This window comes from Dipodomys merriami, unplaced genomic scaffold, assembly GCF_024711535.1.
Source record: "Dipodomys merriami isolate MVZ:Mamm:240054 unplaced genomic scaffold, mDipMer1.0.p SCAF_328, whole genome shotgun sequence".
Taxonomy (NCBI): Eukaryota; Metazoa; Chordata; class Mammalia; order Rodentia; family Heteromyidae; genus Dipodomys; species Dipodomys merriami.
This window is the reverse complement of record NW_027204804.1, coordinates 268,190-284,371: the sequence shown is the minus strand read 5'-3', so window position 1 is coordinate 284,371 and position 16,182 is coordinate 268,190. Positions and strand designations below refer to the sequence as shown.

General features: G+C 53.3%; 2 protein-coding genes across 2 annotated transcripts in view; one reads left to right on the top strand and one right to left on the bottom strand.

Annotated features, from left to right (window-relative positions):
- Positions 1 to 480, top strand: part of LOC138841705 (sarcoplasmic/endoplasmic reticulum calcium ATPase 1) — a 16,075-nt gene extending 15,595 nt beyond the window's left edge. Inside the window, exon 23 of the mRNA XM_070042491.1 lies at positions 286 to 480. The gene's annotated coding sequence lies outside the window, so the exon portion shown is untranslated. The remainder of the gene's footprint in view (positions 1 to 285) is intronic.
- Positions 458 to 16,182, bottom strand: LOC138841706 (rab GTPase-binding effector protein 2). Its single transcript, XM_070042492.1, has 13 exons — positions 15,873 to 16,182; positions 15,205 to 15,414; positions 10,423 to 10,580; positions 9,147 to 9,257; positions 8,717 to 9,064; positions 7,732 to 7,827; positions 7,539 to 7,637; positions 4,858 to 5,013; positions 2,231 to 2,408; positions 2,094 to 2,105; positions 1,946 to 2,001; positions 1,577 to 1,693; positions 458 to 1,105 (listed from the first exon to the last, which is right to left on the bottom strand). Exons 1-13 carry the CDS (start codon positions 15,931 to 15,933, stop codon positions 1,004 to 1,006), a joined length of 1,704 nt encoding a protein of 567 aa, XP_069898593.1. The 5' UTR covers positions 15,934 to 16,182; the 3' UTR covers positions 458 to 1,003.

The following is a 16,182-nucleotide window of genomic DNA, read 5'->3' as shown; positions in this document are numbered from 1 at the left end:
GCCGCCCTCAGCGTGGGCACCAGCATCTCTGGGTCCTGCCCACCCGCTGTCCGCAGGGGGCAGGCCTGGCCACCCGCAGGCGCCATTACTGCTGCGCTGCGCTGCGCTGAGCGCGCTGGCTGGCACTGGGGGTCTCCGCTGCTGGAGCTGCGGTGGGCTGGGGCGGGCTGGGGTCTGGGACACAAGTGAGTTCGGGAGGTGAGTGATCACTGAGCCGCGCTGCTCCGGGAGTCAGCGCCTCTCCCTCCAGGCCCATGGCTCCATCCCTCCCCTTTCTCCTTTCAGATCCAGAAGATGAGAGAAGGAAGTAACCAGCCCCCCGCCCCCCCACCCACCCAGTGTGACACCTCCCGCAGAGCGGTGGCACACCTTCCCCGACTTCTTCCCCCCACCCCCCTGACATCCCCCCTGAAATTTGGAACCCCACCCCACCCCCACCCCGTGGGGCTTCAGGGGCAACTGACTGAGCTGCTTATTTATTGAAAATAAATGACAGAAAAAAACTCTGGCCTCGCCTCTGCTCGCGCCTTGGGCCCGCGCCAGGCCCGCGGACAAGCGCCCTAGTGTCATGCAGTCCAGGGAGCGGCCGCCCACCGCAGGGCACGCGTGGAGGACCTGCTGATACCGGAGGGCTGGCCGCCACCACGCGCCGGGCTGGCTGCAGGAGACATCTACCTAGACCCCCCGGCAGGGGCAGGGGGGGAAGGGCGAGCGGGCCCAGAAGGCGGCATGGCAGCCAGAAAGCCGCAGGCCTCAGCCTGCACCTTTGGTTCTGGGAGGGGGCTGGGCCTCACCCGGGTGTCATCCCTGAGAGCAGAAGGGCCGGTCATCCTGGGAGGAGGTGCTGGGGGGTGCGCCTCCCCCCCCTCCCCGCCCCCCAGGCCTAGAGAGGGTGGACTGCATCCTGAGCCCCACAGCCCAGACCCCGGGGGGCTGGGAGGAGAAGGACAGGTCCTCCCTAGGATGGGAGGGGACAGGGACCAGTGGCTTCTGGCCTGGCCCCTCAGGTGTCCTTGATGTCCCTGACATCCCTCAGAGGTGCCTCATCCATGATGCTTCGAACTTGCTCCAGAGTCTCCGCCTGGCGTATCCGCTCCAGGCGCACCTGCGGGTTGGGCAAGGAATGCAGGGTGTGGCTGCAGGGCCTATGGAAGAGCATTCTATGACTAAGATACATAAAAAAGAGCTTCCATTTTTTTTTTTTGAGCAATAGCTTGTGGGGAGAGACCAGTCTCAGAAGGAGGAAGAGGTATCCTGCAATGAGGGGTCTGCTCTTTTTTGGGGGGGAGGTTGGTCATGGGGAACTCTGGGCCTGGGCGCTGTCCCTCAGCATTTCAGCTTAAGGCTAGCACCCTACCACTTGAGCCACAGCCCCACTTCCAGCTTTTTCTGCTTATGTGGTGCGGAGAAATCGAACCCAGGGCCTCATGCATGCCGGGCAAGCGCTCTACCACTGAGCCACCTGCCCAGCTCTGAAGGGATTGCTCATGGAAGACAGGGACGCGTCACCGGCCCTGGGGTCACCAGCTCGGGCACTGGGAGCCAGGGCCGTCTGATGGGAGGGGCCGGGCTGTACCTGGAGGGCCTGGGAGAGGCGCACGAAGTCCCTCTGCACTTGCTCACTGGTCTCCAGCTCTGCCTGCAGCCGCAGTGTCTTAGCCCTCTGCTCGGAGAGGAGGTCTGTGAGCTGGCCCTGCAGGGGCAGGAGGGTGAGCTGGAGCCTGGCTTACTTTGGGCTAGAAGGGAGGGTGACCAAGACAGTGAGAGCACCCACACTGCTGCCCTCGATACCACCCAACTCTATCTCCTCTGCCCAGCTGCGGCCTGGCCAGGAGGAAGGATTTCTTGCGGCCTGGGTGGGGCAGGGCACGGGGCCCTGAGGGTCCTGTGTACATGGCTGCCCAGTCCCTTCTCATCCAGGGCCAGGAGCCGGGTTCAGCCTCACCTTGCCGTGCTCCTGCTGGAGCCGCTCTACCTCGGTCCTCAGGCTGCACAGGGAGGCTGGGAAGTCAGGCGAAGGAGCTGGCATCAGGCCCATACCATCTCTTTCCCTACCGCAGCCCAGCCCAGGCAGGGTGCCAGCCACTACTCACCCTCCAGCACCTCTGCAGGAAGAAAGAGAATGGTCATGGCTGATTCTGCTGGGCTCCCAACCTGCGGCCTACACCCTGACCCAGGCAGGCCCTGCAGAAGGTCGGGGACCCTCTTCCCTTGTCACCTCTTCCCTCACCTGCCTCCTCTCGCTGCACCCTCAGCTGCCCCTCCAGGCTGGCTTTGGCCACTGTCTCCTCCTCCAGCGCCTCCCGTAGTGTCACGATCTCGATGCGCAGGCGCTCAGCCTCATGCTCCTGTGCCTGCTGCCGGGCCCACGCCCCCTGCCGTGTGCACTGCACCAGCTGCTGCAGCTCCTGGGGGAACACGAGTGGCCAGCTGGGCACAGGGCAGAAGAAGAGGGAAGGGGCTACTGGCCATTGAGGATGGTTGGAAGGAAGGAAGAACATGGTTAGAAAAGTAAAAGACCAGCTGGGCACTAGTAGCGCACGCCTATAATTCTAGCTATTCAGGAGGCTGAGATCTGAGGATCGTGGTTCAAAGCCAGCCTGGGCAGGAAAGTCTATGAGAGTTTTATCTCCAATTAACCACCAGAAAAAAGGAAGTGGCGCTGTGGCTCAAAGCAGTAGAGCACTAGCCTTGAGCAGAAAAAAGCTCAGGGACAGTGCCCAGGCCCTGACTTCAATCAAATGGAACAAAGGACAGATAAACATTGGTTCTGCGGTGGGAGTGAAGGGGCCCAAGGGCCTGTGCATCCTATCCAAGACTCGAGGAAGGGTGCATTAAGAAAGTTCCAGAAAGTTTCAGAAAATCACCTTGATTAAGATTTCTTTAGAAAGCTCATGGGCCACTCCAGAAGGATCTCTACTATGTATGTAATGAATTTACACAAAAAAGCCAGGAGATGGTAGCTCACACGTATAATCCTTGCTATTCAGGAGGCTGAGATCTCAGGATAGCAGTTTGAAGTCAGCCTGAGCAAAAAAGTCTGTGAGACTCTTATCTCCAATTAGCTACTCAGAAAACTGGAAGTGGTGGAGTGCTACCTTTCAGCAAAAGAAGCTCAGGGACAGTGCCCAGGCCCTGAGTTCAAGCCCAGGACTGGTACCAAGAAAAAGAAAAGAAAAGGAAAGGAAAGGAAAGGAAAGGAAAGGAAAGGAAAGGAAAGGAAAGGAAAGGAAAGGAAGAGAGAGAGAGAGAGAGAGAGAGAGAGAGAGAGAGAGAGAGAGAGAGGGAGGGAGGGAGGGAGGGAGGGAGGGAGGGAGAAAGAAAGAAAAAAAAGAAAGAAAGAAAAGAAAGAGAAAGAAAGAAAAGAAAAAGAAAGATAGATTACACAAAAAAGAAAAAAAGGACAAAACCAATCCAAGGAGAGGCACAGAAATAGATGTGAACAGCACCTCTCAGTAGAGGGGGTCTTCCAGGATCTTTATGTTTCATAAATGAAGTTGCCATTAAACTGTATTATTAATAAATTAAACCATCAAATGCTGTGCATAGATCATGATAGGAGGACTCAAAGATGATGATGAATTCAAACAGGGCTGAGAGGTGGCTCAAGTGGAAGAGCACCTGCCTGACAAGTTTGAGCTCAAGGCCCTGAGTTCAAATCATACTACCAGAAAGAAAAAGACAAGCAAAACAAAAAATCAAACAGTGCCAGACATGGTGGGAGGGAGAAGCAGAAAGATCACAGTTGGAGGCCAACCTAGGCAATGTTAGCTTGAGATCATACTTGCAAAACAAACTAAAAGATAACTGGAGGCATGGCTCAAGTGGTGGAGCACTTGCTGACCAAGTAAGTGCAAGGCCTTGAGTTCAATCCTTAGTATTAAGGAGAGGAAGGAAGAGAAGGAAGGAGTTTTTTTTTTAATTGGTCATGAGGCTTGAACTCTGAGTCTGGGTGCTGTTCCTGAGCATATCAGCTCAAGGCTAGCGCTCTACCACTTGAGCCACAGTGCTATTTCCAGTTTTTGGGTGGTTTATTGGAGATAAGAGTCTCAAGGACTTTTCTGCCTGGGCTGTCTTTGAACAGTGATCCTGAGATCTCAGCCTCCTGAGTAGCTAGGATTACAGGCGTGAGCCACCAGTGCCCGGCTAAATTTTTTTTTTTGGGGGTCCGATCGTGGGGCCTGAACTCTGGGCCTGGGCACTGTCCCTCAGCTCTTCAGCTCAAGGCTAGCGCTCTACCACTTGAGCCACAGCGCCACTTTTGGCTTTTTTCTTTTTGCTTACGTGGTGCTGAGGAATCGAACCCAGGGCCTCATGCATGCAAGGCAAGCGCTCTACTACTGAGCCACCTTCCCAGCCCCTGAAGATTTTTTTTTAAAGCTAGCAAACAGTACCAGCCGCGGTGGCACATGCCTGTAGTGACAGTACTTGGGAGGCAAAGGCAGTTGGACGGTGAGTTTGAAGCCTGTCTAGACTACTCAGGGAGACCCTGTTTCCAAAGAAAACAAACCAAGGAGATGCAAGGACTGGGGCTGAGGCTCAGCAGCAGAACACTTGTCTTGCACGGTCGAGGCCTGAGGCTCCACCCCAGCAATGCAAAAATGAAAGCAACCCAGATAGCTGCTTCGTTCGCATCAAGCACTCCGTTAGCACTCATTTCATGCTAACACCGGAAAACAGCTCCATTCCCTTGATCAGATGAAGAAGCTGAGTTGTAGGGAAGTCAACTGTGTTGGCCAAGGTGGCACAGTACTACAGCCGGCTTTGGGCCTTTGGTCACAGGCCTTGCTCTATTCTTCCGGGAGAGGAAGGAAGGATGGGGTGGCCGCTGGCTCTTGATGGCCACATCACACTTACCTGCACGGAGCTGGGCAGTGCCTCCTCCTCGCCCTGGCGCTGCGCTAGGTCCGGGTGGGCTGCGGATGGCAGCTGCTCAGCCCGGAGCCCTTGGTTTTCCTCATTGAGCCGCTTCACCTCGTGGCGCAGGCACTTGTGGGAGGTGGCCAGTTCTGCCTGGGGACGGAGAGTGAAGCGAGATCTTGAGAAACAGTCGCCAAGGCCTGCCCCTGCACCGCGGCCAGATGCCGGCCCCTGCTTGTGGGCCCAAGCTCTTCCCATGCTGCAGCCAGTGGGAGCATCTCGTCTGTGCCTGCATGTTTTACTTTAATTTTTCGTGCCAGTATTGGTGCTTGATATTGTTACTCGGGATTTAGGGCCTCATGCTGCTATTTAGCTTTTTTGTTCAAGGCTAGCACTCTTATCACCAGAGTCACAGCCCCAACTTCTGGCTTTTTTGGTGGTTAATTGGAGATAAGCATCTCATGGACTTTTCTGCCCAGGCTGGCTTCAAACCCCAAGCCTCAGATATTAGCCTCTTGAATAGCTAGGATTACAGGCATGAGCCACTGGTACCTGGCTTACAGGTCTTATTTTTAAGACAGGATCTCACTATGTAGTCAAGACTGGCCTGGAGATGGGCACTGGTGGCTCACACCTGTAATCCTAGCTACTCAGGAGGCTGAGATCTGAGGATCACCGTTCAACGACAGCTCAGGCAGGAAAGTCCTTGAGACTCTTATCTCCAATAAACCACCAGAAAACCAGAAGTGGCACTATGGCCCAAATGGTAGAGTGCTCACCTTGAGCTGAAGAGCTGAGGGACAGCGTCCAGGCCCAGAGTTCAAGCCCCACAACCGACCAAAAAAAAGACTGGCCTTTAACTCACAATTCTCACACCACAACCACATAAGTGCTGGGATTACAGGCATGCACCACCATGCTTGGCAATGTGTTTTGTTTAAGGCTTAAAGTAATTGTGAACTTGGACGTGGTGCTGTGGCTCAAGCAGGAGAGTGCTCACCTTGAGCTGAAGAGTGCAGGGACAGCACCTAAGCCCAGAGTTCAAGCCCCATGACCGACAAAAAATAAAATTAAAGTAATTGTGAACTTTAAATTGGGAGGCAAGTTGAGTGGACATGGCTCACAACTGTAATCCTAGCTATTCAGGAAGCCAAGATCTGGAAGATCACAGTTTGAAATCAGCCTGGGCAGGAAAGCTCACTACATTCCACTTCAAAATAACCAGCAAGCCCGGTGCCGAGTAGCTGGTGCCAGCTACTCAGGAGGCTGAGATCTGAGGATCGCGGTTCAGAGCCAGCCTGGGCAGGAAAGTCTGTGAGACTCATCTCCAATAAACCACCAGAAAACGAGAAGTGAGGCTGTGGCTCAAATGCTCGCCTTGAGCTGAAGAGCTCAGAGACGGCGCCCAGGTCTAGAGTTCAAGCCCCACAACCAACAACAACACCACCAAAAAAAAACAGCAAAAAGCAGAACCAGAGATGTAACTCACATAGTAGAACACCAGCTATGAAAAAGCAAGCCTGAGCAATTATGAGACCCCAATACTGAAAAGTTTTCTTCAATATATTACACACACACACACACACACACACACACACACACACACACACACACACACACACACACACACACACACACACACACACACACACACACCCCACGCATGCACGCACACGTATAGGCACCTGAAATTCATGTCTATAATCCTAGCTACTCAGGAAGCTGAGATCTGAGGATCACTTCACTGTTCAAAGCCAGCTCAGGCAGTAAAATTCATGAAACTCTTATCTTCAAATTAACCACTAAAAAGATGGAAGTAGAGCTGTGGCTCAAGCAGTAGAGTGCTAGCGTTGAGCAAAGAAAAAGCTCAGGGATGCCATCCAGGTCCTGAAATCAAACCTCAGGACTGACAGACAAAAACAAATAAATAAAGACACAATATGCCCACAATCCAGATTCCTATTTTTCTTTGCAAAATCAGAACAGCCGGCTTCTTGGAGCCCACACCTCAGGGCGGGAACAGTGGCATTATGGGATGGGACCCCCTTCCCACACATCCTTCGTCTGCCAGGCGGCCCACTGCACCCCCGGCCTCACATCTGACCCGTTTACTCACTGAGCCCTCCTCTCTGGTCTTGGCAAGTATCTGCAAACTAAGGTCCATTATTTCGGTTTTACAGCTAGTGAAGCATGGAGTTGATTCAAGAACACACAGCTCAGACAGGTGTGGTGCCTCATGACTGCAATCTCAGCTACTTGGAAGGCAGAGACTGGGAGGCCAGGTATTGAGCCTCGTCCGAGGAAAACATGATGGAGACACCCTTCTCAACCAACAAGCTGGGTATGGTGTTAGGTACCAGTGATACCAGGGACAGGGAGACAGTAGGTAGGAGGACCGTATAGTCTGAGGCAGGCCCTACGAAAACAGTACAAGACCCTACCTGAAAAAATAAGGTAAAAAGGGCTGGCAGTGTGGCTCAGTGGTAAGAGCACCTGCCTGACAAGCTCAAGGTTAATCTCAAGGAAAATGAGAACTCTGGCACTGCTAGATGATCCCCCAAACCCTTTACCTACCAGGCACTATTTCCAGAGAAAGACCAGAGCTGCAGGGAGGAGGGCCAAGGCCTCCCCAGACCCTCCCCAGTCCTGTCCACCCTCCCGCCCTGCCAGGCGCTCACCATCTGCAGCTGCACGCGCTCCTGGGCCTGGCTCACGGTGCCCTGCAGGGTCCGGAGCAGCTGCTCTGAGTTCTGGACCTGGGCCAGGAGGACCTGCATCTGGGGATGGAAGGAGGCAGAGAGATCAGGGAACTCGGAGGGGGCAGCGGGCGGCCAGAGGCCAGGCAGGGGCGGGCGCAGAGCTGGGACCCACCTGCTTGGCACAGTCCTCGGTACTCCGCCTCAGGCCCTCTTGCAGCTCATCCCGCTGCTGGCTGACAGTCTCCAGGTCCTTCTGCAGCTGCCGCCCCTGCCACAGACCCATGCCTCAGTCCCCAGGTTTCCCCTCCAAAGGGTGGCCGTGCCGTGAGGCACACGCTGTTTGCCAGGAGTGTGGAGTGTGTCAACCTGACCTTCATTACCACAACGGGCACTTGGCAGGCCCCGCCCGCCCAGGATCCCTCCAAAGTGGGTACCAAGTCTACCGCCCTTCTGGTCTCTGCTACCATCTCTTTACCATCTCCTGGTCTCATCTCTACCTCTCTTAATTCCTGTCTGTCTGTCTGACTCTCTCTCTCTCTCTCTCTTTCGGTATACTGGGAAATGAACCAGAACCTTGAATGTCTATCAAAACTCTACCACTTGAGCCAGATGCTGGTGGCTCATGCCTGTAATCCCAGCAACTCAGGAGGTTGAAATCCGAGGACTGCGCTTTGAAGCCAGCACAGGCAAAAAAGTACCTGAGACTTTTATCTCCAATTAACCAGCTAAAAGCCCAAATTGGAGCTGTGGCTCAAATGACAAGAGCCCTCTGCCTAGTGAGCAGGAGGCCCTGAGTTTCAAACCCTAGTACTGCCCCTCCCAACAGCCTCTTCCCCCACCATCCAGACCTCTCAGCTCCAGTCTTTGTGAGTCTCCCATTTTGCCAGTTTCTCACACCTCTTCCATTTTCTTTGTGGTGGAACTGGGGCCGAGTCTGGGGCCGCACACACATTAGCAGGCCCTGTGCTGCTTGCTGCTCTAGTTTGGTTGTGGGCATCTCACTCCATGATAATGCCCCTCAAGTCTGTGTCTGTGCCTGGCTCGGTTCCCTGAGAGGTATTGCTCTCCTGTCCTGTGGCACCCCAACTCTTGCTCTAGCATGGGCTCTGGACTCATCGAAGCTAGATGCCCACAAGCTGCTTGCCCGGTCCACGTACCTCCACCTGCAGCTGCTCCCACTGAGTGTCTGGCACCAACTGGTACCCAGGAGGGGGCAGGTAGATGCCCTCAGGGACCAGGGTGCCAGTGGACACCAGAGAGGCCGTCTCTTCCTGCTCTGGGCTCAGGCCATGGCGTCCACGGGGCAGGGAGGCGCTGCTGCCGGCCCCTCCCAGCGAGAAGGAGGTGATGGACGCACTGTCATCACAGTTGTGGGCGAAGGCCTCAGCCGCGGGCCCCCCATCTCCGCTCAGCTCTTCCAGGGGCTCCAGTGGGGGAGATGGGTTTCGGGACAGAGGTAATGACTCTGCAGAGCTATGTAGGGCAGGGGGCAGCCGGGGTCGTCTCTAGGGAACGATGCGGGGAAGAAGCTGAGGGCTGCGTCCTGGGGGTGCCCTCCTCCCCTGGGCTCCCCCGAGCTCCCCTCACCTGGATCTCCTGGATCAGCTCCTCAGCCTTCAGCAGCTTCGCCTTCAGCTCCTGGATCTCCTGCTCCATGGGCAGCACAATCTCCCGCAGCTTCTCTGAGTCCTCGTGGGCCTGCAGGGGATGGGGAGGGCAACGAGATAGACCCTCAGGTCTGCTCCAGGCTTTCCTTCAGCCCCGCAGCTCCTGGAATCTTCCTGATCTTTTTGTCTGACCCAATGCAGTTGGAAGAACACAGGGGTCTGAGGGCTGTGGGCCTTGTTCCAGGGCCTAAGTCAGGAAAGCATCCTGTCTCCTTGCCCTCTTACAAACCATAGCTTTCTTCACTAACATCCAACTTGCATGTGCACACGTGTGTGTGTGTGTGTGTGTGTGTGTGTGTGTGTGCTAAATTGAGTGTTTAATCACCTGCCACCAACCCTCATCTTACCTGACACATCCTCCCTCCCTCAAGTCCTAAGTAGAAGGCTGACCATTTCCTCTCTGTCGCTTTTTCAAGTTTGGGATCCTGCTGAACTCGCAGAGTCAACAGTCTCTGGCCATCTCTGCTTGGCTCCTCTACCTCACAGAATCAACGCCAAACCAAACCCACAACTGCCTCACCCATCCCAGGGCTGGGCAGTGAGAAGCGCCTGCCTCCCACCCAGGCCCCAGAGGCAGGAAGCTGCTAGTCATCGTCTACTGGCCACCGCCCCACGCTGCTTCCACCTCTTGAGTCACTCAAGACTCCCACACAAGCTCCTTTAACCTCCAAGTCTATAGAGAGGGCTGGTTCCACCTAAAGTCCTGGCCCATGCCATGGGGCACATGGCAGCTCAATGTAGGGGGAGCTCCAGAATCGGCCTTACTACTCCTTCTGGCCCCAGAGGGGCTGTGTCTGAGCCAAGCCATCCGGTGCAAGGGTCGTGAAGGAACCCTGGATGCAGTAGCAGTAGCAGCAGCCGAGGGCAGGACTGTGGAAAGGAAGCCTTTTCTTTCCAGGTCCCCTGTTATGTACTAGGGCTTGAACTCAGAACCTGGGCACTGTCTCTGAGTTTTTTTCTCTCTCAAGACTAGCACTCTACCACTGGAGCCACAGCTCCACTTCTGGCTTTTTGGGAGGGATACACTTGATCACTCACTAGCAAAGAACAAACCAAATCCTTCCCAAGTCCCTGATTACACAGTAGCGCTATGCTCTACCTGGAATCATACATGGTGTACTATGTCCAGTGACAGATGACAGGACGCTGCCATTTCTCACAAGCTCTCCAAATGCTGTTAGGTCAGGCCATCCTACCTTTTCCATCTGCTTCTCCAAGGAGTCCAGGGGGTGGGCGCGGGCGAGCAGCTGCTTGAGGTGGCCCAGCTCCCGCTCCTTCTCCTCACAGTCCTGTTGCTGCTGCTGCCGTTCCTGCTTCAAGGCTGTGATTTGGGCCTCGTAGCTGCTGATGGACTCTATGGGCAGGAAGGGCAGGAGCTCAGTTCATTGCCTCTCTGCTATCAGATTTGTAGGGGTGCCACATGGACTGGCAGAATGCCCTGGCAAGCCTTCAGCTTCTCAGAGATGGCAACATGGGAACGTAACTGAAGATCAGGTGGTTATAGGATGACTCAAAAGGACACATGTAAGGTCAAAGCCCAGGTACATAGGAGAGGTTCAGCTGGGCAATGTGTCTCTCAGGTGTACTCCATCAAAGAAGTGGTCCTTGAGCTAGTGCTGGGGACTCACGCCTGTCATCCTAGCTGTTCAGAAGGCTGAGATCTGAGGATCACAGTTTGAAGACAGACTGAGCAGGAAAGTCCAGGAGTCTCTTATTCCAATAAACTAACCCCCAAAAAGTAAAGCTATGGCTCAAGTGGTAGACTGCTAGCCTTAAGCAAAAAAAAGCTCAGAGACAGTACCCAGGCCCTGAGTTCAAGCCTTAGGACACACACACACACACACACACACACACACACACACACACACACACACACACACACACACACACACACACACACACACACACACACACACACACACACACACACAATGTGATCCTGAGTTCAAGCCTTAGGACACACACACACACACACACACACACACACACACACACACACACACACACACACACACACACACACACACACACACACACACACACACACACACACACACAATGTGATCCCAATATATCTGAATTAAAATTTACTAAGACCAGGACTGGTGGGGCACCAGTGGCTCATGTCTGTAATCCTAGCTACTTAGAAGGCTAAGACGTAAAGATTGATATTCAAGGCCAGCCCAGGCAGACAAATGTGAGAGACTCTTATCTCCAATTAACCAGCAAAAAGCCAGAAGTGTAGGTGTGACTCAAGTGACAGATTGCTAGCCTTGTGTGAAAAAAGGCAAGCAAGAATGTAAGGCTCTGAGTTCAAAACCCCACAACTGAGCCGGATGCCAGTGGCTCACACCTATAATCCCAGCTACTCAGGAGGCTCAGATCTAAGGATCTCGGTTCAAAAGCCAGCCCGAGCAGGAAAGTCCTTGAGACTCTTATCTTCAATAAACGACTCAGAAAACCAGAAGTGGTGCTGTGACTCAAATGGTAGAGTGCTAACCTTGAGCATAAGAAGCTCAGGGACAGTGCCCAGGCTGGACTCGCAAAAAAAAAAAAAAAAAAGAAGAAGAAAGTTAATCAGACACAGAAACCACCAGGGCATTAATTACAATGCAGTGAGATGCGTGGAATCCCAGCTATAGATTCCTCTAGAAGAAGCCGTGCTTAGCCGGGCGCTGGTGGCTCACGCCTGTAATCCTAGCTACTCAGGAGGCTGAGATCTGAGGATCGCGGTTCAAAGCCAGCCCGGGCAGGAGAGACCGTGAGACTCCTATCTCCAATAAACCACCAGAAAACCGGAAGTGGCGCTATAGCTCAAGTGGTAGAGCGCTCGCCTTGAGCTGAAGAGCTGAGGGACAGCGCCCAAGCCCAGAGTTCAAGCCCCACGACCGACAAAAAAAAAAAAAAAAAAAAAAAAAAAAAAGAAGAAGCCGTGCTCTGCCAGCTTGGCCAGGAGGGGGCGCTAGCTTGAAGCAGGGAAGGACTCAGAAGGTAACAGGACCAACAGGAGCAGTCCTCAAGGTGGGAAAGTAGCTGGTCCATCTGGGCATGGTGTCAAGGCAGAGTGTGCAAGCCCAAGCAAGATGCCTGAGAAGAGACGTTGGGAAGGTGAAGAGGGAGACGGTATATGGTTCCTGAGGCCTTGAATGCCAGGCCAGGAGGTGTGGAATTTATCTTCCAGATCAGCAGCCAGTAGAGGTGCTGTTGGGTGGAACACGAACATTTTGTGTTTGCACAGATATTTATCTTAACATGTACTAATGTTAGATGTAAAGTTTCCATTGACAGGCTACCTGGGTTCAAATCTGCTTTCTAGGCCAAGCATGGTAGTACATACCTATATACACCTGTAACTACTAAGATCAACCCCAAGCAAAAATGGAAGACCTTATCCAGAAAAAAAGCAACATTGATTAAGATGCATTGTATTCACAAATTGACATGTTGAATTGAAATCCCTTTGTTTACCTACTTAAAGATGTCTAGAAAAATAATTTGTAGCCAGCTGTTGGTGGCTCATGCCTGTAATCTTAGCTACTCAGGAGGCTGAGATCTGAGGATCACAGTTTGAAGTCAGCCTAAGCAGAAAAGTCTGTGAAACTCATCTCCAATAAACTACTCAGAAAAAGCTGGAAGTTGGGCTGGGAAAGTGGCTCAGTGGTAGAGTGCTTGCCTTGCATGCATGAGGCCCTGGGTTCGATTCCTCAGCACCACATAAGCAGAAAAAACTAGAAGTGGCGCTGTGGCTCAAGTGGTAGAGCGCTTGCCTTAAGCTGAAGAACTGAGGGCAGCGCCCAGGCCCAGAGTACAGACCCCATGACTGACCCCCCCCAAAAAAAAAAAAAGAAAAAGAAAAAGCTGGAAGTGGTGTTGTGGCTTAAGTGGTAGAACACTAATCTTAAGCACAAAGAGGCTCAGTACAGTGCCAGACCCAGGGTTCAAGCTCTGGGACTGGCAAAAAATAAATAAAAATAAAAATAAATTGTATTTTCCCTCAAAAAATAAAATAAAGAAAAAAAGAAGGCTTGGAGACAGTGCTCAAATGATAAAAACCTGCCTATCAACTTAAGTCCCTGAGTACAAATCCCAGTACTTTCCCAGAAAAATAAAGCTGCGGGGCTGGGAATATGGCTTAGTGGTAGAGTGCTTGCCTAGCATGCATGAAGCCCTGAGTTTGATTCTTCAGTACCACATAAACAGACAAAAGCTGGACATGATGATGTGGCTCAAGTGGTAGAGTGCTAGCCTTGAGCAAAAGAAGCTCAGGAACAGTGCCCAGGCCCTAAGTTCAAGCCCCAGGACTGGCAAAAATAAAAATAAATAAATCTGCTTTTTTTTTTTTTTTCCTGGTTAGTGATGAGGCTTGAACTCAGAGCCTGGGCACTGTCCCTGTGTCTTTGCTCAAGTCTAGCACTCTACCACTTTGAACCACAGCACAGTACTTCCAGTTTTCTGGTAGTGAATTGGAGATAATTAAAAAAATCTCCTGGGTTCTCTTGCCCAGGCTGACTTTGAACTGTGATCCTCAGATCTCAGCCTCTTGAGTAGCTAGGATTACAAATGTGAGCCACTAGCACTTGGCTTTTAGCTTATAACTTTAAGAAAGTTATTTTTACAACTCTTTGGCCCTCAGAGGCTTCTCTGTAAAATGGAGATGATAATTATTTCTAATCCATACTTTGTTAGAAAGATTACACTCATAAAACACTTAGGTAGTAGGTCACCCCTGTAATCTTAGCTATTCAGAAGGCTGAGATCTCAGGATTTCAGATTGAAGCCAGCCCAAGCAGGAAAGTCCATGAGACTGCCATCTCCAATAAACTACCAATAAGCCTCAAGTAGAGCTGAGTCTCAAGAGGTAAAGTTCCAGCCCTGAGTGATAAAGCTAAGAGACAGCCCAGGCTCTAAGTTGAAGACCCAGTACTAGCACACACAAAAAGTAAGTCTAGCTGGGCGCTGGTGGCTCACGCCTGTAATCCTAGCTACTCAAGAGGCTGAGATCTGAGGATCAGGGTTCAAAACCAGCCCGGGCAAGAAAGTCTGTGAGACTCTTATTTCCAATAAACCACCCAGAAAACTAGAAGTGGCGCTGTGGCTCAAGTGGTAAAGTGCTGAAGAGCTGAGCGACAGCACCCAGAGTTCAAGCCCCACAACCGACCAAAAAAAAAAAAAAAAAAGAAAAGAAAAAAAAAGTAGGTCTATTTAAAGAATAAATATTAAGGGTAAGAGGGCAGGAAGTCATATATAGATGACTACATTGCATAAGTATGTAGATACTTAGCAGTGTGATAAACAGTTCCAGAAGTTTGGGTCTAGGAGCAGTTGTTAAAGGGAAAAGGGCATGATGGGATGGGAATTTTGGGCAGTTTACTCTGGAAGCCAATTTCAAGAGTAGATCACACACAGAGGCTGTGAAGGTGGGGCAGTAATCCTGGAGAGCCCAACGACAGCAGGGACCCACCCGCCTGCCATCTGCTTCAGAAAGTCTGGCCTTTCCCTAGAGGAGTGGGCAGGAAAGAGGAAAAGAAGCTGGGGACCTGGGGTCAGGGGAGCTGGTGCTTCCCAAGTGGTGAGGCCATGAAGCAGAAGAAGGAGGAGGAAGGTGCATGCAGGGGAAGGAAGGAAACCGAAGAACTAGGCTTGGGCCTAAGGTTGACTCTGCAGCCCCGACTAAAATGTGGCTGGTTCGGGGAACTGAGAGGTTTCTTGCTCATTTTCAGGGTTGATCAGTCATCAGTGAAACATGAGAAATGACAGAGAGAGCAAGGGAATAGGCAGAGGGTGGGAGCTAAACTTAGCTGTAACTGACAGCTTCTGACCTGATATACAGCGTCTGTATGCAAATCAGAGGAAAGAACCCCTAACTACTGCACAGACAGACCTAGGGTTAGGCAGTTCATAACTTATCCGATTCCTTTCTTGTCCTGTACTCCCTCTTCTGGGCGAACAGCAGGTCTGGAGGAGACCCCCCCCCTCACCTTTCAGGATGGCTTGCAGCGATGCCACCTCTTCTTGGCACTGCCGCTGTACAGCAGCCACTGCTTCGGCCTTCGTGCTCTCGCTCACCTCCGCCACAGCCTTCATAGTCTCCATTTCTGCCAGGGCACCTGCCAGCTCGGCCCTAAGCCGGCAGAGTTCACCTGACTCACCTTCAACCTCTGATCCCTCTTGCAGTGAGGGATCCAGCGCTGTGGAAGACAGGAATCAGGCTCTCTCCCCATCGTTTGCCTTATCCCCCCGCCCCCAAACCCCAGTCATCAAATTGGCACATCAGCAAGTCTCACAACCTTCTACAGCACCTGGCCCCGCCCCACTCACCTGGCCCCGCCCCTTCCCAACACCTTCGCGCCATACTCGGCCTCACACAGTCTTTAGCCCGCCCCCTCCCTCGGCTTACCCAATCCCCTTTCCTCGCTCGCGACCCCTCCCTTCTGATGTCCCCGCCCCTTCCCGCCTCACCCACTTTATCCCTTGGGCCTCAAGCCCCGCCCCTTGCTCTCGCGGCTCAGGCCCCGCCTCCTCCCCCTCCCGCCGGCTGCCCCGCCCCTTTCCCCCGGGTCCCCCTCTTTTCCCCCCTCCCGCCCCAGCGGCGGAGCTCGACCCCGCCTCTGGTCCGCCGCCCCCCCGCGTACACGCCTCGACGTACCACCCCTCGGCCGTCTCAGTCGCCGGTCCTCGCCTGGAGCTGCGGGCGCAGCTGCCGCCATCACCTCAGCTCAAACGGCGGATTCCCGCACTCCCTGATGACGGCGCGGCCTGCTTCCGGGTCCTGTCGGCTGTTTCCGGATCCGCTCGGTTGTTTCCGGCTCGGCCGGGACCCGAAGCTGCGGTGGGAGGGGGGGGGGGGAGAGAGGGCCTTGCCGAGCGTCGCCGGAAGTTCCCGAGTGGGTGCTGGGCCTTGGCGCGAAGTCCCGCCCGCCCTGGGCCGCGCGGGGCCCGGCGACGCCGGCGCTCGC